Source organism: Leopardus geoffroyi, chromosome B1 (assembly GCF_018350155.1).
Source record: "Leopardus geoffroyi isolate Oge1 chromosome B1, O.geoffroyi_Oge1_pat1.0, whole genome shotgun sequence".
Taxonomy (NCBI): Eukaryota; Metazoa; Chordata; class Mammalia; order Carnivora; family Felidae; genus Leopardus; species Leopardus geoffroyi.
This window is the reverse complement of record NC_059327.1, coordinates 82161937-82185733: the sequence shown is the minus strand read 5'-3', so window position 1 is coordinate 82185733 and position 23797 is coordinate 82161937. Positions and strand designations below refer to the sequence as shown.

The 23797-nt window shown below is 39.3% G+C and overlaps 2 protein-coding genes across 5 annotated transcripts in view; one reads left to right on the top strand and one right to left on the bottom strand.

Moving 5' to 3' along the window:
* Positions 1 to 6758: 6758 nt before the first annotated feature.
* On the bottom strand, positions 6759 to 9775 carry LOC123591943 (translation initiation factor IF-2-like). 2 transcript variants are annotated; one of them, XR_006709511.1, is made up of 3 exons: positions 9308 to 9775; positions 7635 to 7731; positions 6759 to 7353 (listed from the first exon to the last, which is right to left on the bottom strand). XR_006709511.1 is itself a non-coding variant. In XM_045466636.1 (2 exons), the coding sequence occupies exons 1-2, from the start codon at positions 9773 to 9775 to the stop codon at positions 7339 to 7341; spliced, it is 483 nt and encodes a 160-aa protein (XP_045322592.1). In that variant the 3' UTR covers positions 6759 to 7338. The 2 variants fall into 2 exon arrangements, 1 of the variants encoding a protein (XP_045322592.1); XM_045466636.1 differs by lacking the exon at positions 7635 to 7731.
* Positions 9719 to 23797, top strand: part of LOC123591930 (hedgehog interacting protein) — a 96265-nt gene continuing 82186 nt past the window's right edge. Inside the window, exons 1-4 of one of the 3 annotated variants that reach the window (XM_045466620.1) lie at positions 9719 to 10526; positions 16279 to 16471; positions 22377 to 22533; positions 23228 to 23429. In XM_045466620.1, coding sequence (XP_045322576.1) covers positions 10248 to 10526; positions 16279 to 16471; positions 22377 to 22533; positions 23228 to 23429 — 831 coding nt within the window. In that variant the 5' untranslated portion in view covers positions 9719 to 10247. The remainder of the gene's footprint in view (positions 10527 to 16278; positions 16472 to 22376; positions 22534 to 23227; positions 23430 to 23797) is intronic. The other 2 variants (XM_045466614.1, XM_045466607.1) reach the window with 2 other exon arrangements.

The window sequence follows — 23797 nt, the reverse complement described above, 5'->3', positions numbered from 1 at the left end:
AATGTTTGGAATTAAATTAAAAACTACCAGGCATGCAAAGAAGTAGGATAATATAAACCATAATAGAGAGAAAAAATCAATAAGTAAACACTGTCCCAGAACTGGCACAGATGATAGAACTGTCCAAACAAGGACATCAAAACAGTTATTGTGACTATATTCTACAGGTTCAAGAAAGGTAGAGGAAAGATGGAACAGGTAGAACACAAACTTGAAAGATTTTTTTAAAAAGCCCCAATTAAACGTTTTGAGATGAAAAATGCAATGCTTAAAATAAAATATACCTGGGATGGGATAAACAGCAGTTTAGACATTGAAGAATTAAAGACTATTCAACTTAAATATATCGAAACTATCTAAAATAAAATACAGAGAAAATAAAGACTACAAAATAAAATGAAGAGAGCTTCAGTGAGCTATAGAACACAACTGGCCTAATATACATGGAACTAAAATCCCCAATATCTGAGGGGCAGATATTGAAGACATAATAGACAAAAATATTTCCAAATTTAATGAAATCTAAAGACCCACAAATCCAACAATCTCAACAAACCCCAAACACAAGAACCATGAAGAAAACCACACCAAGGTATATTCGATTTAAATGGCTTAAATCCACTGATAAAAGGAAAATGTGACAAGCAACCAGAGAAGAAAGATACATAATATACAAATAAATAAAAAAATAAAAATAAAAATGAGAACAAGTTCTTGTTGGAAAAATATATTTAACACAGCAGAGCAACATCTTTAAAGTACTGGTGGTGGGGGATGAAACTGTCAACCTAAAATTTTATACCCAGGAAAAATATATCTCAAAAAACCAAGGAAAAAGACTCTTCCAGACATCCTAAAACGAAAAAATCATCACAGTCAGACCCTTATTATAAAAACTATTAACACATGTTTTTCAGGCACAAGGAAAATCATATCAGATAAAAATCTGGATCTATACTAAGGAATGAAGAGCAGCAGAAATGGTATGTGCATGGAAATGGAAGTCTTTTATTATTTTTTTCAAATTTCTCTTAAAAAATAGATATCTGTATAAAGAAAAATAATAATATATACTGAAGCTTAGAATATATAGAGAGCATATGTATACAGGCTGAGAAGGGGAAATAAATGTATACTGTTATTTATTTATTTACTTACTTATTTTGAGAGAAAGAGAGAGAGAAATCACATGCATGAGCACAATTGAGGGAGGGGCAGAGAGAGAGTAGAGAGAGGAGAGAGAGGAGAGAGAGAATCCTAAGCAGGCCCCACACTGTCAGCGCAGAGGCCAATGTGGGGCTCAAACTCACTAATCATGAGATCAAGACCTGAGCTTAACTCAAGAGTCAGAGCCTTAACCAACTGAGCCACCCAGGCACCCCTACTGTTAAGTTTCTTAAATTATACATAAAGGGGTATAATATTAACTGAAGATACACTATGATAAGCTAAAGATACTCCAAACACTAGAGTAAACACAAAAGAAAAAAGAAAAAGTTATAGCTAAGAAGCCAATAACAGAGACAAAGTGGAATAAATAAAAATACTCAATCTAAAAAAGGAGAAAAAAAAATAGAAAGCAAATAGAGAATAGACAGAACAAATAAAAAGCAAATAATAAGGAAAAGGATTTTAAACCAAACTGGATCAGTACTTACACCAAATATGAAGGGTCTAAATACCTCAATTACAAGTCATAGGTTGTTGGGACACCTGGGTGGCTCAGATGGTTAAGCATCTGACTCTTGATTTAGACTCAGGTCAGGGTTCATGGTTCATCGTTTTTAGCCCTGTATCTGGCTTTGCGCTGACATCACTTGGAGCATCCCCTCCCGCCATTCACACTCACATGTGAGCTTTCTCTCTCTCTCTCTCTCTCTCTCTCAAAATAAATAAATAAACTTAAAAAATTTTCTTTTCAACTCACAGGTTGTCATATTGGCAAAAATAAACAAAACTCAACTATATGCTGCCTACAATAAATGCACTTTAAATATAAAGACAGAAATAAATTAAAAATAATAGGATGGAAAAAATCTGTTAACACTATTCAAAAGAAAAAAAAAAGAGTGCTTGTATTAATAACAAAATAGATATTAGAGCAAAGATCATTCCCAATGATAAAGAAGGACATTTCATAATGACAAAAGAGATAATTCGATAGGAAGATATAGCCATCCTAAATGTTTATACACTCAATTAACAGAGCTTGAAAATATATGAAACAAAGACTGACAGAACTGTAAGAAGAAACAGAAAAATCCTCACCATAGTCAAAGATGTCAATATTTCTCTGTCTCTCAACAATTGACAAGACAAGTAGACAGAAATTTAGTAAGGAAACAGAAGACTGAACAACACTATCTGCCAAATCAACCTGATCAACATTTAGGGAACACTCCACCCAAAATATATACATTCTTTTCAATTTTACACAGAAGGTTTACCAAGATAGACCATTTTTCTATTTATAAAAAAGTCTCAAAAATGTTTTAAAAGAATCTGTTCATACACATTATACTCTTTGACTACAATGAAATTGAATTAGAATCAACAGAAAGGCCTCAAAAATATACCCAAGTATTTGGAAAATAATTAAAACACTTTAAATAACCTATAAGTCAAAGAACTCAAAGGGAAAATTAGAAAGTATTTTGAACTGATTGAAACTGAAAATACAGCATTTTAAAATTTGTAGCAAGTGGCTAAACCAGTATGAAGGGGAAAATGTATAGTCCTAAGTGCCTACATTAGAAAAAGAGAGAGGTCTCAAATTAATGACCTCAGGTTCCATCTTAGGCAACTAGTAAAATCATAGCAAATGGAATCCAAAGTAAACAAAAGAGAGTAAACAATAAAGATCAAAGGGGAAATCAATTAAATAAAAAACAAAAACAACATAGGGGCGCCTGGATGGCTCCCTTGGGTGAGCTTCTGACTTTGGCTCAGGTCATTTCACGGTCTGTGAGTTCGAGCTCTACATTGGGCTCTGCACTGATGGTGCGGAGCCTGCCTGGGATTATCTCTCTGCCCCTCCCCCACTTCCTCTCTCTCTGTCTCCCTCTCTCTCTTTCTTAAAATAAATAAATTAGGGGCGCCTGGGTGGCGCAGTCGGTTAAGCGTCTGACTTCAGCCAGGTCACGATCTCACGGTCTGTGAGTTCGAGCCCCGCGTCGGGCTCTGGGCTGATGGCTCAGAGCCTGGAGCCTGTTTCCGATTCTGTGTCTCCCTCTCTCTCTGCCCCTCCCCCGTTCATGCTCTGTCTCTCTCTGTCCCAAAAATAAATAAACGTTGAAAAAAAAATTTTTTTTAAATAAAAAAAAATAAATTAATTAAAAAAAATAGAAAAACATCAGTGAAACCAAAATCTTGTCGAGAAAAGCAACAAAACTGATAAATTCTCACTCATATTGATCAAGAAGCAAAACAGAAGACACAATCAATATCAGAAATGAGAGAGGTGACATTACTACAGATTCTAGAGAATAAAAGGCTAACAAGGCAATACAGTTGACCCTTGAACAACCTGGGTTGATATTGTGCAGGTTCACTTATATGTGGATTTTTTTTCAATAAATATAGTACTGTATTTTCTCTTACTTATTTTCTTAGTAACATTTTCTTTTCACTAGCTCAATTTATCATAAGAATACAGCATATAATACATATAACATACAAAATATGTGCTAATTGAATGCTTTTTTGTCTTATTATTTTAGGGAGGGATCAAGGAAGTGGGGGAGAGAGGCAGAGGGAGAGAGAATCTCAAGTAGGCTCCATGCTCAGTGCAGAGTCTGACATGGGGTCTCAGTCTCACTACCATAAGATCATGACCTGAGCCAAAATCAAGAGCCAGATGCTCAACCAACTGAGCCACCCAGGCACCCCTGCTAATTGAATATGTTATCGGTAAGGCTTCCAAACAACAATGGGCTATTAGTAGTCAAGTTTGGGGGGAGTCAGACATTACATATGAATATTCAACTGCCAAAGAGGATGGAAGGCAAAAGGATGACAGAAGGGACTTGTTCTTCCTCTTACCTTGCTTTTCCTGCCTGCATCACTCTGGCATCAACCCCTTATCTTGTGTTATGGATTAAATTATGTCTCTGCCCCACAATGATATTATAGTCCTACCCCTAGTACCTATGAATGTGAACTTATTTGAAAATCAAGTCTTTGTAGATGATCAAGTTAAGAGGAGGTGGACTTTAACCCAAGGACTGGTGACTTTATACACAAAGAGGAAATACGGACACATAGACAGATATGGACATAGGGATATGATATGAAGATATAAAGGGAAGTCAATTTACAAACCAAGGAAAAGAACCCCTGAGCCTACCAGAACTAGGAGAAAGGCACAGAACAGATTCTCTCATATCCCTCAGAAGGAACCAAGCCTGCTGGTGCTTTGATTTCAGACATGCATTCTCTAGAACTGTGAGGGAATAACCTCTCTATTGTTTTAAACTACCTAGTTTGTGGTACTTCGTTATGGCCATCTTAGAAACAAATATACCCTATCAGTGGCAGGTGGTTCCAGTCTCTAGCTTCCTTCCAGCACTGCCATAATCTATTTCATTCCACCACCCTGGGGAGTACCTCCAAGTGCTGGGCTGCAGCCCTGTCTCCGTGAGGCCATCAGGGCTCAGTCAGCTTCTGGGTTCTGTTAACCCCCATTCTTCCTTTGTTCCTCAGTCGTAAGGATGGGAGCAGCTCCTTGCAGTTACTGTTTTACTTTGGTGTTCCTTTTGTTTTTTCAGTTTCCTGACACCCATTTAACACATGCCTTATACTTAATTCACGCTGTGGATATAGGAAATAGCTAGCACAGTTTCTTCACTTCTGGTAAGAACCCTGAGTTCATCATTCATTCAGAGTAAAAGCCAAAGTTAGAAACCTAGCTTATAAAATCCTATGCAATCTGTGCCCTGCCCCTGGCTACTTCTCGGCTTGCTTTTCTCATCATTTCCTTGGTCACAGCCACACTGATGTCTTTACAAATCCTTAGACGTACTAAGCATGCTTGCTTCATGGCCTTTGACTTGCTGTTCCCTATGCTTGTGGATATCTGCATGCATGTGGCTCCCTACTTCAAGTCTCTGCCCATACCTCTGGAGACATCTTTCTTAACAATGTGTACAAAATTATTTCTCTCAACCCCTGCCTTCTCCTTCCCCGTAACCCCCTTCCTCTATAGCAAGCATCCCCTTCTGGCGAATGTCATATCCATGTTATCTACTGTCTTCCCTAGTAGACTGCAAGATCCATGAGAGAATCATTGTTCGCTGCTGTGTCCCCAGTGCCCAGAGCAGAGTCTGGCACACAGCAAGTGCCAACTTTTGAAAGGACGACTGAGTAACTGTAGAAAAATACTCATCAGCAGACCTACCCTTGTGTCAGTGTGCTTGACCTGTAACGAATCTTTAATTTTTAAAAGATGCGTGATTATTCTTTGGCTTTGTTGGCTGCCCTACCTCTGTGGAACTGTACTTTATAATAGCATCTCTTGAAATTCCTTAATAATAGTGCACTTTAAGTTGCATGTTCCCTTTTGTTTAACAATTTAGATTTTGTATAATGCAAATATTTTCTCCATTTTCCAACCTTTAAAAGTATTAATTTGAGGCGCACCTGGGTGGCTCTGATGGTTAAGTGTCCGACTCTTGATCTTGGCTCAGGTCATGATCTCACTGTTTGTGAGATCAAGCCCTCCATCGGGCTCTGCGCTGACAGTGCAGAGCCTACTTGGGATTCTCTCTTCTTCTCTTGGCCCCTCTACTGCATGCTTTCTCTCTTTCTCAAAATAAGTAAGTGAAATTAAAAAAAAAAAGTATTAAGTTGAATAAGACTGGTCAGCCAGCAGAATTTCTGAAGAGACTGGCCACTGTATGAGACAGGTGTATGACATTGTATGAGTAGGATGATTAAAGAGTATGAAATGTATGACACTGTACGATGAGACTCCTCCCTGGGATGGCCCAACAAGAAGGAAATGCAATTCCTACCCTCATAGAGCTCAAAGTCTCATGGATATTTAACTCCCACGAAGAAAAAAAATCTCAACAGTTATCACCAATGCACAAATGAAAACAAAGAAAACACGTAAGTGCTGGTTAGATAAGATGCAACAGGCTGAAGGGTCATTCAAACTACAATAATCCCTCGATGTTGAGTAAAAATCCAGGATTTAAAGAAAGAGACAAAGACAAATGAGGATTAGGTACCTGCAAAAGGAAATGACACATACATGAATATAACTTCATTAGTTTCCTAGAGTTTATAAACTACACTATAAATTTAACCTCTCTCCTTTCTTAGTTACCTCTTCATTCTGTGCCTCTGCTTAAATGTCTCCTATTCTATTCTGAATTCACATGTTTCTAAACTTCAAATGTTTTTAAACTTTAAATGGTAGTTTCTAAACTTTAAATAAACTCTTTCCAACTCACCTCACAGGTCTCAACTGAAATGTCATTTTCACAGAGAGACTTTTCAGTGACTCAGTCTGAACTAAGTGTGCCTTGTTATTCTCCATCATAGCATGTCTCTCACACCCCTTACCACAATTTATAATTGTGGGTTAATTTATGACCTTATCATTTATCCTTCTTGCTAGATAATAAACTACTTAGAAACAGGGTCATTACTGCACGTATATTGCACAGCCCAGTGGCTGGTACTCAGTATATACTTGTTGAAATGTAATAGTGCATATGTTTCTGCAACGGCTAGAAATCCATACGTAAAACTGATTCCAATATCCAAAACAGTTTTATTTTCAACATTTACTAAGTTTAAGTTGTGCTAATTTCTGATACATAGAAACATGTAACCACATAACTATATATACATACATCTATAAATACATACAAACATAATTCATATCCACAGTAATATTTTGAACTTTATCCATGAAATTAACTTCAATTTTGGTCAAATATTTCATCTTTTACAATAAACCTAATCTGTTCACAAGAATCTTCCATCCATCCTTCGTCCAGGGTATGACCTGCATGTAGGTGGCAATCTTAGAGGGAGCTGCTCAAGAAAGGTGTGATGGGGCCACCCTAGTGCAGCTTTACTCCTTGCTCACAAAGACTTATTTGATTAGTCTGGCTGAGTTTGGTCAGATAGGGGGTCCCTTCTTCTTCGAACGACTGCTGTTGATTTAGCTGAAGAGGGAGAGCTCCTTGATGGAAGATCATTTTCATGTGCAAGTGCGCACAGAGCTGCGCCACATCCAAGTGGACTTTCAAGGCTCAATCTTAAGAAATAACCCAATGTCGATTCTTGACTCCTAAAAATTATGCTGTCAAGTTGGTTACAGGTGAACTATGCAACTTCCCTCTGTGGAAGAAAAAAAAAAGTATCAGAAGTGACTTTACTTGTATCAAACTGCTTAGTGACTATACCAGTGACACTGAGAATAAATAAGCTGAGTTATATCATCAGTGACCCGATTTATTGACTCGTCATGACTAACAATACATGGGATCAATTCTAGCTCCCATGTAACAAGAAAGAAAATGTGTGTCTCATTTCAGTAATCTTTTATAAACTATTTCTTAAAACATAGGGTCACAGATTATAACAGCCACATATTTTTTTTTTTACCAAAATTAATTTACCTTTTAAGTGTCCTTAGTCTTGAAGTACAAACCATAAGGAAGGCCTGTTCCAAAACTACTAAGATGAATTCATCACTTGGAGTCGGAGCTCAAGCCACTGAAATATAATTTTAAAAGGTTTTTTTTTGTTTTGTTTTGTTTTGGAAATAGAACATAAAACTGGTTATTTGAGAGTAAAGGATTGGATAGTGGAAACCAACCTAGATTGGGTCCCTAAATCCTGTTCTTTTAAGCTACCTAGTTAGATGAGATTGTAAGATGATGATTTAATCTTGATGGAATGTCTGTTTTCTCCTGTTTATTAAATGAGAGTTTAAAGTCTTAAGTCCTTATAGTTCTATGATTTATTTTATATTAAAAGTCCTTGATGTAGGAAGCATGTCAGATAAAGCAGTCTGTGGGATCAGAAGTAGCATTTGTGATCACACATAGAAAGAACTCATGCACATACAACAGGCCCTGGGAGAAATGTTAAGGATACCATCCCAGACCTACACTGAGCTCAGTACCGGACCAAATATCGCAGCAGATTTTTTTCAGGTATTTGAAGCGGTCACCTCTCCGGGGAGAAAAACCTACCTCCACTAGTAAATCCAGGTACAGAAACTGAAAGGGGCAGAAGCCCTATCTGGCCACTGAGGCCACTTTAACAGCAATTAGCTTAATCCCCTGTCCACTTCCACCATCGTCGACTTTCACGTTAGTTTGGCGAAGCTCATGTACTAGAAGTGAAGCAAATCCAAATATGGGGAACATTCTTCCATCGCTCAAATGGGAAAACTGCCTTATCTCTTCTTCAAAATCCCATCTACCAGAAAGTCTGCCTCCCTCTTACTCCAATGGGCACAAGGCACATTTTGTGTGCAACCCTGCATCGGCTCACCCTCACGCCAAATCGCGGGCTTCGCGTAAGCTTCAGGTCACCACTCTTGATAAGGTACAGATCTTTTTCGAAACACTTGTACACAGACTTCGACTAGCTGGGGGAAAGGTTATTATCTAGGTACATCGGGTTCAAAGGGCATCCCGCTTCGGGACTCCCGCAAACCTGCTACGAATTCTTCCTCCAGAACTAATGCTTCGGTAGCCTCTGTATTTACACCACCCGGGAAATCTCCCCAGGATTTTTTTTTTTTTTTTTTTTTTTTTTTTTTTTCATTTAAAATGAACGCTGATTCTGCGGCCAACTTCCTCTGTCCTCCACCTGAGGGGGGGTGCGCTCCGGCGTTCCGGGAAGGTGCGGGCGGGGTTCAACCGGGTTCCAGGGCACAGGTCGGACCTCGGAAGGGGCGTCCGGCCCTGCCCGCAGGACTGGGGGCCCCGACACCCAACCGCATGCATGCAGACGCGCTTGTGTCACCTCAGTAGGGCGCGGCACCTTAAGCAAGGATGGATACTTCTTCTCGAACAGTCTTCGGACCGCCTTAACCTACTCGGCGGCTCGCAGGATCTGGGTTGTACCCCGGCCTCTAAATCAGACCCCAAGGAAGATCTTTATCGACTTGAGCTTCGCGTTGCAAGTCACCGGCGAGCAGGGGGTGGCCGTGCGGCCAGGAGAGGGAAAGGGACGAAAAGCTCCCTCCGCCAACTCCAGCCCACTCGGTTCATTCCGCCCCCACTCCCCGGCCTAGTTTGGGGAGGGGGGAGCTAGAAAGCGCCCCTTTTTTACTCACTTGCTTTCGGAGCCTCGGCCGGGCCGCCTTTAGCCAGGGGTAGTGCGGAGGGGCTCTGGGGAAGAGAGGAGAACCAGCGAGCCATCTCCGCGCGCCAGCGGGCCGGGGCCAGGGACGCCCCCAGCCGGGCGCCCTGGCGAGGCGGGCGCGCTCCGTCCCGCGCCTTCGAGGCTGGCTCCGAGGGCTCCGACAGGCCCTCCCCCTCCGTCCGCCGCCGCGGCCTGTGGCCCCTCCCCGCCGCAGCCGCGAGGCCGTCGGGCCCGGGGGACGCGCTCGCGCCGGGGCCGCCCCCTCCCCTCCACCCCCACCTCGGCCCGGGCGGGGGCGCGCGAGGAGCGGTGACGTCAAGGGGCGCGCGGTGGCAGCACCTCCCCGCGCGCTAGTTAAAAAGAAGAAGAAAAGAGGGAGCGAAACATGAGAGGCTGTGTGAGAAGCTGCAGCCGCCGGCAGAGGAGACCTCAGCATCATCTAGAGCCCAGCGCTGGCCCTGCCTGCGTCTGCCCCGCCGCCGCCGCCGCCGCCGCCTTTTCTGTTCCTGCTACTGTCTCACCTAAACAACTCCCGTTACACGGACAAGTGAACCTCTGTGGCCGTCTTCTCCTCCTCTTCTTCCTCCTCCTCTTCCAACTCTTTCTCCTCCTCCCACTTCCCAGCCGCAGCAGGAAGCCCCTAACCCAACTGACCCTGGCACAACTGCAAACGGTGTCATCTGCACAACCCTGTCTCGGTCCTCGGACTCCCTTAAGGCACTGGACCCATCGCCTTGTCTTTCATTTTTCGCAAAGTTGCATCGCTCTACATATTTCCGCCCCCGGCACCACTCTCTGCCTCTCGAGTGTCCCCCGCAGCCTCCTCCTGGAGCTGCGCCCTAGTGCCCCTGGTGGGCAGTGGCGTACCCCCCCAGCCTCCCGCGCCGAGCCCCTGCCGCTCGGGGCAGACGATGCTGAAGATGCTCTCCTTTAAGCTGCTGCTCCTGGCCGTTGCTCTGGGCTTCTTTGAAGGAGATGCTAAGTTTGGGGAAAGAATCGAAGGGAGCGGAGCGCGGAGGAGAAGGTGCCTGAATGGGAACCCCCCGAAGCGCCTGAAAAGGAGAGATAGGCGGATGATGTCCCAGCTGGAGCTGCTGAGTGGGGGAGAGATGCTGTGCGGTGGCTTCTACCCTCGGCTGTCCTGCTGTCTGCGGAGTGACAGCCCAGGGTTGGGGCGCCTGGATAACAAGGTAAGCACGCACCCGCCTCACAGATGCGAGAGTGACATGCTGGCTAGGTGGGGGCTCCCTGGGGCTCCAGGACTGCTAGTGGCCGTGAGAAGGGAGAAAACTTGTTTGGAGAGTTCTGTCTGATAACTTTGGCTGAAGTGCTAGCGTGATTCGGTGGTGCGTTCTTCTGGGGTGCGCAGATAGCTCTCCCGCCCCCACGAGTCCGTGGTCGGGATGCTGTGCACAACTGCCTGTGTCAGAAAAGAGAAGCTTCTGTGGTACCCGCATTCTGGGCTGGGCAAATATTTTAAAAGAATCGCGATTAACAGTGTGTTTTGGGTCGAATCGGGCATTGGCTGCGGTGAAACTGTAAATTAAGGTGGCTGTGGTTTCCGGTTTATTTTTCTAGGGTAACAAGATTTGTGCAGTTTTCTCCACGTGCTCGGTGAGGGAGAGGATTGAATCGTAAAGGATGTTGAAGCATGGTTGGTTTATGATCCCCAGCCCCGTCAGAGGGGGTTGTCTTGCATTACAATAGTTAAGCTGCGAAAAGGAACTCCTGGTACTCCAGTTGAGAACCCGAAAAGCTGGCCAGAGATTTTGCTGGGGCGTATTTGTCACCTAAAACCGAGACCGTTCTCCGCCCCAGTTTGTAATGTTTTGAAACATTGTAAATTCAGGCTTTCAAATGGCAGTTAGTTGTCCAGGAAGATCTTCTCTAGAAACTTGTTTTAGGACTAATGGCATTTACACTTCCCTTGTGTTCTTGAGTTTAAACGAATATGAGATAGTGTCGATTGAGTGTGAAGGCAAACTTATTTTTTTGAGTTTCCAACATCTTTCTTGTCATGGGACGCAGCAACGTGGGCTATCTACTGTACTGCGAAAGGAAAGGGGGGATCCCGTCATTAACAATCACTGCACGTGAAATAAACAATCAGGTGTCTTCGCTCCCCCTCCCGTTCCCCATTTTAGGTTTAATTAAGAATTCCTCTGTTACAACACTGCAGTTGTCAAGGTCTGAGAGACTCTTGGAAAACTTGTGCTTCAGTCTTGCTGGCCCAGGCATTAAAAAAAAAAAAAAAAAAAAATACCCAGGCTGAATCTAATTTTTATGCTCAGTTCACGGTAGATTTCACTCTATTCTCATGTAAACAGCTCCTACGAATCAACATATGTGTCTGGGTGGTATCTCTCACTTTGTTTTGTAACAAAAAGCCATATTGCATCATTTAATTTGCTCAAGTCATGCAAATAGGAAAAAATCAATAGGACAAAAAGGGGTCGACTTATCCTCCTCCCCACTAAACTGCTGCCCACACACAGAGTCCTGTTGCTTATGGCAAAAGAATAACAACAACACCATTGTGTTTGTTAGTTGGTTCACTAATGGGTGAAACTAGAGAACATCATTCTCTTTCAGTCCCCAGCTCTGTCCAAATGTTCATGCCTTTTGAGGGAGCATTTGTCCAACTCCCTCTATTCCCAGATGAGTGAGAACCGTCTTGCTGCAGGTTTTCAGCTGCAACTCTCTCTTTATTCTTACCATATGCAGCAGTAGTCTGCGATTCAGGGAACAGATATTCCAGCATTTTATTCAAAACAATGTCATTAAGCTCCTGTGTGGTAATTGAATTAAATCAGAAAAGCTACATTCACATCATCTGCAGGGTTTTACTAGGAGCTTCAGAGAAAGGTTTAGAAATATCTGCCATTAAGTCTCCCTGTGTGCAATGTACACTATGACTACACCAGTGATCTCCAGACCCCTGCAATGCTGAACTCTACCAGGAACATGAGGAATGAAAACTTTAACTGAATAGAGTGGGGAGTTGGAGGGGCGGGGGGCGGAACTGAGGGGAGTTATAGCCCTTAAGAGGAGTTATATAAAATTTTTTTTTTTAAGAAATCATTCTTTAGGAAGAAATCTGCCACGTTAGCTATCCACATTCCTTTCCGTTTTACGTGCTTCCAATCTCCAACAAACCCCTACTCATTTGGAAAATGTGTCTGAATTAAATTCGGTACACTAGACTTTGCTAGTTCCATTACAAGTGCTTTATAAACCAACAATACTCAAATTGTTCAAAACAGAGAAGTGATATAGCTATGCATGTGCATTCTTGACCTATGTTAGCTCTCAAGTTTTAATAGTTTTTAAAACATGTTATTTTATAATAAACTTCAGTGTTTCCTTGTTTTCCCCTAAGCCTTCCTGGCTTATAATATATGTTAGGGTCTTATTTCATAACGTGTGTACAGGAGAGATGATGGCTGTTTGAAAGGGCCCGTTTTTGTTTATGGAAAAAAAAAAATCTCCAGAAAGATTTCTGCAACTTTTCAAGAAACTACAGGCACATCTTTCTCCTATAGGAAGAAACTTCATAGACAGTAGCAAAATAGGTAGGAATATTTGAGCATGCTCAGCTGTGCAGTTAAATCCAGACTCCAAACTAACACGTTTTCTTTAATGTAATGAACTGGCATTGAGTTCAATTCTTTAATGTAATGAACTGGCATTGAGTTCAATTCTTCATAATGGTATTATGCTTTTATGTTTTAATTTTTTGTACATTTTAATAATTTCGTGTATCGTAACAAGATTGTTAACTGCCATTATAAACAAATACTGCCAAAATTTAGGAAGTTCTATTGTCTTGGCAATATTTTTGCAGTTCCTAAATACAACATGCTAAAAGGACCTCATTCCCATTAGCCAAATTGAATCCTCAGCCAACTGAAATACCCCCATTTCTAAAACTTGTAGCCACAGAGGCATAGAAGCTCTCTCTACCTTGGGTGGTTTCACAGCCAAAGCTGTCAAGGAATGGGTGAAAAGTAATTGTTTTCAAGTGTGCCCTTTTACAATCATTTGTTTGCTCTGGCTCTTTCAGGGACAAAGGCTATTGTTGAACACATCCAACTAAACAAATAACTCATCCTGGGGTCCCTTTAACAGCTGCCTGAGTACAATGATCTATTTACATATTAGCCTAAAATTGAAACTGAACTCTTTAATGACATAATCCAGCACTATAGTGCCGAGACGCATGTGTTCCACCCAACAGCTGAACAGCCTTGTAGGCATATGATTTTTAGAAATAACTTTTTGTGTACCCACTGATCTTAAGGCGACATCTTAATATGCTGTCATGTATTTTCTCCTGTTGTCTGCTCATCAAAACCACGTGGGTGCCTTTTTATCCTCTTTGTTTAGTTACTTGATAAATAAAGGGAAATACAGAAGGTCTCTGTCACCCATTTTACTATTTGTTGATAAGCTATAGTTCTAGGCCACACTTCACTGTGTACCACGGTGTTCATCTTACCTTTCTTCCGTGGATTTTACTTTCTTGTGGCCAAAGATTAAAGGATGACCTTCCAGATGTTATAAATTAGTCAGCAACAGCCACGGTCATTACTAGGCATGCTGTAATAATGTCTCGAAGTTTTACATGACTTTCAAAGTATATTTAGTTTAAACCACTATAATTTGATGGTTTCATATATGGCTTTTAAAAATCGAAACAGGAAATTAGCTTAAATTTCTTCTTCAGATGGATGACATTGTCAGGCATAAAGTTAAGGACCTATATAGACACAAGCACATAGGCAAAAAAGAAGAAAAAAATACCCTACACACACCAGTACTCATCTGTCTAAAACAGTGTTGCAGCTTGGGCTGAGTCAGTTTAATTGACTTCAGTAAGACTATTGGTTCATTGAAACCAAAGCCAGAATGATGGCTCTATCTATCTTCAAATAGGTATTTACACTGCAGACCTCACACAGAGCAAAATGTTACCATCCTGCTGGGCCGGAACAGCGTGAAACTTTACAAAGAATAATATTATACTCGATTTCAGATAATTTATTGAATCCTATTTCTGAAACTTTTGATGAGAGATCTTGTGGCCAGGACACATTCCAAAAATTGTAAAAGACAAAATTCTTTAGGCACTAAAATCAAGCTCTTCCTGGATAGCAGCTGGGAGAGTACATGGGGATCAGTTTGTTTCAGCTATAAAAAATGGAAGTATGCATATTCTCCATAAAACTAAAGGTAATTACATTCCAGTTTTCCAGCCAGCAAAAAAGGTGGCTTCAGCATCCTGCAGTTGTTTTGTTCTTAGGGGACTGCTGTACGATAAACAAACAGAACAAAGTTGAACAGTATTAATATTGAATAGATCTGGTGAGGTCTGCCAGAGTATGGACAATAAAAGACATTTAAAACATTCTTGGAATGCAAATTCTAAGTGTCTGGCATATGTTTCCTTTTAGAAAATTTAACCATTTAAGCAATTGTCATTTAAATAAATTGATAAAAATCAACGTGTAAATATAACTGTGATTAATAATAACTCTTCTGAATGTTATAGGTAGTGACAACACAGAGTGTGTGTGTATATATATCTAAATCTATATCTATATATAGGTACATATATATATATGGTAACTTCTATAGAGCTTTTAATTACTGCATGCTAAAATTTCAGCATGCTTGTATTCAGCGATTTTTTTTTTTTAGCTGCTTTGTTCTTTCAGGTCCAAATTTTGTTATCACCTAGAATATCTTTATCCTAAAAAACAGAAGCCATGCCATTTACTCAAATTAGAACCTCAACTCATGAATGAAGTATTTGCTTTGAGCAATGATTTAGAGTTTCAAATGTTAATTTCAGTTCCTAGTTCTAAATAGTTAAGTATAAATTTAGTTATATAAACTGAGAAAAGGTATAAAATTCATTCCCATTATTGTGTTTTTTATTATGAAAAATCAATGCATGATTTAGACAGCACTACATTTTACGTCTCAAGTATTGTGCTGGTATTGTCTTCTATATTTATTAGCGGAGCTCCTGAAGTCAGTTTTTTTAAAGTTAGTACTGGACACCAAGACCTATTTTATCTACAAATTACTAACTTCAGTGGATCAGTAACTCCCAAATTGGTCTTATTGAAAAAAAAAAAGACATAATACTGTATAAATAAAGATAAAAGTATTCTTTTTTTTTTATTAAAACTCACTCAATCCTATACAAAAGCACTTTTATTAAACTCCCGTGTTTATTCACACATATAACATACCTGAGGAGCTGGTTAGAAAGTTTTTCCTGGGTAAGATAAAATGAATAATAAAAATTGGTCTGAAACCAGTTTCAGCTTCAGATATTATTTTTCTACAACATGAAAAGGCAATATTCCCCCCACTTTAGGAAACTTCCCCGATGCAACCTGTAGATTGAAAATGAACTGAAACTAGAAAAATGTAATTAAAGTAGTATCTTTGAGAATATCCTATCACGAATTTCAAAGGTGAAATACATTTTTACCTAAGACAGAAATGATCATATCTTTAAAAATTCTACTTTACGTACAGTTGGATAAAGGTATTTAGAATTTTAAAGTCAGATATCACTATGCACTATGCAAATATCGCTATGCACTCTGATGCAGAGTAACATGATAAAGGGTTAAAGGGTCTCAATATAGGTGTCATTTAATTTTTCATACCCAAAAGATAAACAGGCTTTGATCTGCAAGAGTAAGAAGGACTTTTGTGCATCCTTACCCTCCGCTCCCCCAGCCCAGCCCAAGAGACTGTACTTCTAGCCTGATTAAAAGCATCCTGTGTTTCTGATATGATAATTCTTTTCAGACAACTGCACTGGCTAAGGTATACTATTCTACTTATATGATTACAAAAAACATAACTAGACCTAGCTTCACATGAATAAAAGGAAGTTTGTTTCTGATTTATGGCTTTCAGATATTTTCTGTTACCAACAACACAGAATGTGGGAAGTTACTGGAGGAAATCAAGTGTGCACTTTGCTCTCCACATTCTCAGAGCCTGTTCAACTCACCTGAAAGAGAAGCCTTGGAAAGAGACCTTGTACTTCCCCTGCTCTGCAAAGACTATTGCAAAGAATTCTTTTATACTTGCCGAGGCCATATTCCAGGTAAAAAAAAAAAATTGATAAATTAAATAAACTACTGCAGTATATCCTCACAAGATACCTGATCTTAAATGTTTGCTTCTGAGAGTGTAAAATTTATCTCACCTTCCAAAATATCTACTTTTGCCTCACAATTAACCTTTACAAATTTGTAGCCTTTCATTGCTGCTAAAAGGATTACTATCATTTCAGTCTGCACACAGTATGTTGGTTTTGATGGGATGTTTTACAGTTCTTGTTAAATCAACACTACAGTTGGTAATCTACACACATTGAATTATCAGTACAAGTTTCTTGTTGGTGTCTTCTTCATCCATTAGCATCCATATCAAGACAGCCTCCTCTTCTACATAGCTGATATGCAAGTGCAGATTGTCCATGGACTTTTAAGGTAGTATTCCCTTAATTAAAGTATCACTAGAAATCCAAGAAAAGCAACACCTTACAAAGCACCTAATTTGCTCTTCAAAAACTCTATGCTGCAGGTAGGAAAAGTGGAGTCATCCCCATTTGACAGATGACGATAACTGAGCCTGAGGAGAAGTTAAATGCCTTAACCAAAGTAAAGTTGTGCAGTGAGGAAGTGATAGAATAGATTAAGAAGTTCTTAGGTTGACAGTGTCACGAATATACCTGCTCACTACCATATTTTGGACCCTAATAAACATATAGATTCTTGGACATGGATTAATTTTACCATCAAAAGTTTATAAACTTTGGTTGTTACTGCTTTAGTTGGAAGAATCAACATAGAGATACAAAAGAATTTAACGACACAGATTCTGTTTAGTTAAGCAAAGTCACACACAAACAAATCTACTGAAGCTAACAGTTTATAAAACTAAATGGCATTGAAGGAAAAGACAAGCTTTAATAACTGTAGGATGCCCTTGGAGAACTTTTTAACTGCTATGCATATTTTACATTTTTCTCTGACCCAGAAAAGTGTGGATTTTTTTTTATAGAGCTCTCGCAATAACCTAAGAAAACATTTTGACTAGGATTGCTTGCTTCCTTTGGTGTACCATAACATGTATCTAAACCCATTCATGTGAAAATATTATTATTGTCTTTATAAACCACAACCATGTTTGTAAGGCTTTTCCTAAACCAGCTGTTTCTTCCTCTTTATCACGTTCCCCAAAAGCAAAGTAGAATAGGTCACGGTTGCATAGAAGGCCTGCCGAGAAGCGATAACAGATTAGGTACCATAAAGGTTTGCTGCAAATTTCAAGTCTTGAAGGTTTGCCTTTACCAATGTAAGTTGAAAAGAACACCGACACTTCCCATTTTCCTCTACCTTTATCTACTGGAGATAAATACAACTATGTTGCATTTAAAGACTCACCCAGAAAGTCTCCATCTATGTGAAGTTATTTTAGCTTCCAAAACAAACAACAAAAAGCAATATCCAGCAGAAGAAAGAGTGTAGCAAACAGCTCAGGAGCCAGAACTGCAAGCACCTCGCTCCCCAGATCAACATATGTGGTGACGAATGACAAATTTATTTTTCTACAAAGTTTGTATATATGTAAAACTGCTGAAGTGCATCAAGATGTCAAGTGCTTTTGGTGGCCACCCAGGCTGCCTTGAAAGATAACCAGATGAAAGCTCTACTCCAGTGGTAGAGAGAGCAGCAAGGGTGCTTCCCAGGGACAGGCTACAGGCTGTAGCAACAAGCAGGGGGGGCTTCTCCTGCCTCCGTCAAATGCTAATAATCATCCTGAATACTTGTCGCAAAAGTGAGTTGTAATAACACATTCTTTGTGTTAATTTATGTTAATCAATTTGTTAGCCAGACTGATCCTTGGCACACAGTTGACCATTTTCTGAAGTATGATAGATAGAGAAGATGGTAATCCTCCCCTCAGCCCTTGCCCCAACACAGAAGGCTCTTTACAATTCTAGAACAATTATCTTTCAGAAATTGCTCTCAAAGCAAATTTTTAATATTTTCACCTTCTCAAGTTTATTTAATGACATGGTGTAACTTTTCTCTGGAGTTCAAAGTTGCAAAAAACAGCTACTTTGTGATTCTTTCTTATAAGAAGTCGATATATTTGACTATTCTCATGAACAGCCTCATCTTTCTGCAAATCAGAAACTTAAAAATGCAGCACTAAGGCAAATGCTAAAAGGGGTTGAGAGAGAGGAAAAATAATTTCTGAGATGTCTTCATTTCCCTCCATTGCCCAGAACGTAAAGAAATAAATACATAAATGATCTACCCCTTTGCTTCACCTTCATGACTTTCAGAAAGCACCACCAGTCACTTGGGAATACAGGTACATCTGAAAGAAACTCTTTAGAAACTTTAATTCAGAAACATTCATGGTGTGCCTATTTTCAAGAAAACGAGAAAAGTTAAAAATTAATATAGTGAGGATATACTAGTGTTTTATTAATCATAATATTCACCAGTTGTGAGTTGACTTAGGGAAGTAAATTCTTAAAACTTCTAAAAATAACAAAATTGCATTTGGGAAACACCCCCTCCCCCCCCCCCCCCCCCCCCCCCCCCCCCCCGCACACAGGAGCTTCTTGCTCAGCATCACAGGTCTTTTCTCCTGCTGCACTGTGATGAGCGGAGTAGATGCTTTCCTGTTCACTCAGTGATGGCATAGTGCACTCTGTGGGAAGTGTACAAAAGGACAGACATGGGCCTTGCTTCTTCCTTTACAGTTGTTATCACGAGTATCATGATACACTTTTTATCACTCTCAGACTGTCATGTCTTCAGCTGTAGGTGATTTAGTGTGAAATGTCAGTATACAATTAGTTCGATTGGTTTAATCCTGTTGCTAATGAGGCCAAGGTCAAGGGTTTGATTCCACTGAGTCTCTCTAGTCCATAGCCACTCCTGACCCCAGGGAGATATCTTATACATGTGTCTTCCCCACGAGAGCAAGCCAGACGGAATGGATGGATACATCAAAATCCACTACCTCTATTAGAAAATGCTGTCAAGTGCAGGCCTTACTAACAATGGGTTTTGTTTTGTTTCTTTCTTTATTTGCTGAACAGCATATATAAGGAGGAAAAGTAACTTTTCTCTGGCATACATTCTGAGAGAAAAGCTAGAGCTTAGAATACTCCGCAGAGAATATTTGTTTACAGGAGCATGTTATGGGGTGCTTTGTGGTATAGTAGGACTGGATTCATCCCGCTCCAGGACATTTGATAAATTATCAGGAGTTTAAAAAAAATACAGCTGCTGGAATAATCTGTGTACTTCCATCATTAGTAGACTTGATGATACTGTGATGATACAGGCTGAACTAAACACCCACCTTCAGTAAAATGCTCTTCAGGGTATTGTTCCAAATTAAAGGGTACTATTTGGTAAATTCTATCTTCCCTGGCAGTAAATGTAAGCCCAGTGTCCTGAAGCCAGGTCCCTTTTAGCTCTTCACAGCAAAATATATCTTATTCATCACTGTCCACAAAATCAGATCATTGTAAAGTATTAATGAAAATGTTAGATGTGTGTAATTATGAGAAAATACCCATATCTTTATGTAAAAGTCTTTTGAGTTGACTCCCTCCTTCACACTTGTTCAGTATACTGAGATTCTATAAAAAGCTAGGAATAATTCATTGTTAATCCCAGTTTTGTTTTTGTTCTCCTTCTGATTTGGTAAGAGAACATAGTACCTCTGGAGCCATAGAGTTTATGAATCTGTACTTAATTAAACTTTAGATGTTCTATTTGAAAACGATTTCTCACTTCCGCATGTTTGTCCCCAGCTAATAACTCCTTATAAAATGGAATCAGCCATCAGCATTGTTTGTTAATTTCTCCTTAAGATGGTATTGGTTTGCAGACTATGATGCTGGAATACAGGTTTTTTTTTTAAAGCAAATTTGAAATTTCTTCTCAGTTACACTTTGAATTTTTTTTTTTTTTTGGTGATCCTGCAGGCAACCATCATGTTGAAACAAATTTTCTCATTTTCACATTCAGTTATAAGTATATACATAGTATGACAGTATTCCTGCGTGCGTAATATTGGCATGGAGATCTTGCTGCCTGATGGGAGCTGTGTGTGTGTGTGTGTGTGTGTGTGTGTGTTTGTGTGTGTATGTATCTGTGTGTATGTGTGTATGTATGTGTGTGTGTGTGTGTGTGTAGGTATGTGTGTGTGTGTGTATCCAAAAAACGATCTAGCCCAAAACTGCAAAAGGTTTGATTTAACAACTCCATTCTCCTTCTCTTCTTTTCACCTCAGATATGATCGTTCAACACTACTGGGCAGTTTTCATGTATATTCTTAGCCAGAAAAGAATGGAGGAGAAAGTTATCTTTTGTAAACAGTGACTTGCTGAAGAAGAGTAAATGCTGTGCAGCCTTCATTCCTCTCCCCAATTTCGAATCCCTGAATTTTTTCAAAGAAAGATAACCTCCTTGCAGCTGCCTTGCCCCTCGTGTTGAGCACCCCTCCCAGCTACTATGCCTACTTTCAGTCTCACCCCCCATACCCCCATACACACACACACACACACACACACACACACACACACACGCACACACACACACATATACACACACAACTCCCAAGGACATCTGCTCTCACTTGCCTGGTTTCCAAGGATAAGATGCTTCTTAGTAGCCTAGTCAGATATTGGCCTTGAAGAGTCTGTCTCAGAAATTTAGAGGTGATACATTTTACTCAAAAGTTAGGTCAAAACGTACACCAAGATCCTCAGAATTCTAAGATTAGTTTTAGGTTTGAGAGGACCTAGGTCAAGAGCATAGAAAATAAACTTTTAGTCTTTCATGTTTCATTGGTAAGTCTCACTTGGTTAAGAATTGGTCCCCAATTCTTGTTTTTAGAAATCCTTGCAAACCTGGACCCATTAACCACTTCTAAACATCAGCTAAGTTATAAGGTGCCTTTATCACAAAGCTGATAGGTGTATAGTAATCTAATTTGTTAGGTAAAAAGTCAAAACATTATGCATAAAGATATGACACCAGAAGCAAGAAGTTAGGACATCATATGAGGTCGATTCTGGTAGCCATATCATATTCTGAGAGCAGAAATCATCAGGATATGGAAATGAATCTTATTAGTATGCCCTCCACCACAAGAAAAGCCAATACTTGATGACTCAAATTGTGAGAGTAATGTCAAAATTCTTTTTTGTCATCAAGTCCTCTTCTTTTTTTAGTCAAGTATAGCTGTTTTTATTTGATAAAAAATTCTTAATATGTAAGGAAAGAGAAAACAGCTTTCTTTCAGACTTCCTTAAGTAAGTCTATTTTGCATTTTTGTTTTGGCTTGTTATCCTTGTTTGTTTTTTTCAGTGAGGGGTGGTATACCAGCTTTCTGATTGAGAAGATTGCAGGGATATATTAAGTATAGTTTTGTTTTACAAAATAATCATTATTTTATATAAAGTGAGGTGTAGGAAAAAGGCACCTACATATTTGAAAATGGAGACTCTGTTCTTAGCACAATTACTGTGAGCCAGTCACTTATAGCATCTAATGACCTTGTGATATTCATTAGATTTATTATTTAATCATATGTGAGCGACAGTACAAAAAAAAATTTGTAAAATGACCAAAATCAGCACCTAATAGCCTATCTCTTCTTTCATTCTAATTTGTTCTTCTTAAGTTATTTTTGCTCTGGGGGAAAATGCTGAATAGTGTCAGATAAACATACAACATACATACCATAGAATCTTGCAAACAGTCAATAACAATAACAAGATTAATGCTGGATTTGTATTATGTGTATTTCAGATGAAATCCCAAGCAAAAATTTTATTTTATTTTTATTATTTTCCTAGAATATTCATATACTTTCTAAAAAAATCTTACTCTATTTTATCTTTCATATAGGATGTTTTTACTGTGACACTAAATATTTCTAATGAGTCTTTTTGCATTTCTTTAAAGGTTTCCTTCAAACTACTGCTGATGAGTTTTGCTTTTACTATGCAAGAAAAGATGGTGGGTTGTGCTTTCCAGATTTTCCAAGAAAACAAATCAGAGGACCAGCATCTAACTACTTGGACCAGATGGAAGAATATGACAAAGTGGAAGAGATCAGCAGGTTCATAAAGATAAATGCTCTTTAATTAAAAAAAAAAAACGAAAACAAAATACCAACTGACAAATCTTGTGGTTTTATTAGTGAATCAACTGTTTCTGTGCTTGATTCCAGCAGCTATATCCTCCAGATGCTTTTTTCTTTCTTTTGGATAGTTTGCTTCTCTAATATCATGTTCCCTTAAAAGCGTTTAATGCTTAGACTACTAATCTTTTATTATCATGAGTTTGGCTTCTCTATGATTCCTGTGAATTTCATGATTACAGTTTTAAACTTGGACTTTATGCTTATTGTTAGCTTATGGAAATATTCAGCACCATTATCATTAGCAAATCAGAGTTTTATAAATAGATCTTAAAACCTTCTCTCTGAGGGCCTTTCTGTAAGGCTTAATTATTGTGAGTAAAGCTCATTTTAATTATAGTCACTCAAAGATAAGATAATGAGCTTCTGCAATTTTAAAAGATGTAGCATTTTTATGTTGATTCTCTCTTGGACTTTCTGGTAGAAGGCTGTTTTATGTGTTCCACTGAAAGCAATTTAAAAGAGTCCTGTTGTGACTTTTGGGGTTAACGGCACCTCCTGATTCTCAAAACCATTGATTCCTAGAGGAAGTACCTTTTGAAAAGGATGTTAAGTGCATCCTTTGCCCCCTTCACCTCAAGAAAAGCTTACTGGTTTTCTTTAACTTGTTTAGGAAGCACAAACACAACTGCTTCTGTATCCAGGAGGTGGTGAATGGGCTGCGCCAGCCTGTTGGTGCCCTGCACAGTGGGGACGGCTCGCACCGGCTCTTCATTCTGGAAAAAGAAGGTTACGTGAAGATACTTACCCCCGAAGGAGAAATTTTCAAGGAGCCTTATTTGGACATTCACAAACTTGTTCAAAGTGGAATAAAGGTTGGCTTTTTAAATTTTATTTATCTTTGCTCTGGCTATGTTAATTTTATTTTAGTGTTATCATTCTCACCAGAGGTATTTGTAATAAAAGAAAGAATATTTAAGGAGAAAATAAGGAGACAACATAAGGGAACAAGAATTATGGCAACTGAATTGGGACAGTGGCATTAAATGTCTAATGTTATTTGGTGACTATTAAGCAGTGCAATGAGATTGATATCTTGACATGCTTTCCCTATGTAATTTACACATTTAAACTAAGTCTTGGTTTTATATAGTATGTGTTTAAATGTTGTTTGACAGGCATAATGCGTAGAATTGTGTATCAGCATTTGCTAGTAGAAACAAAGAGGTCTTTTGGTTATTTG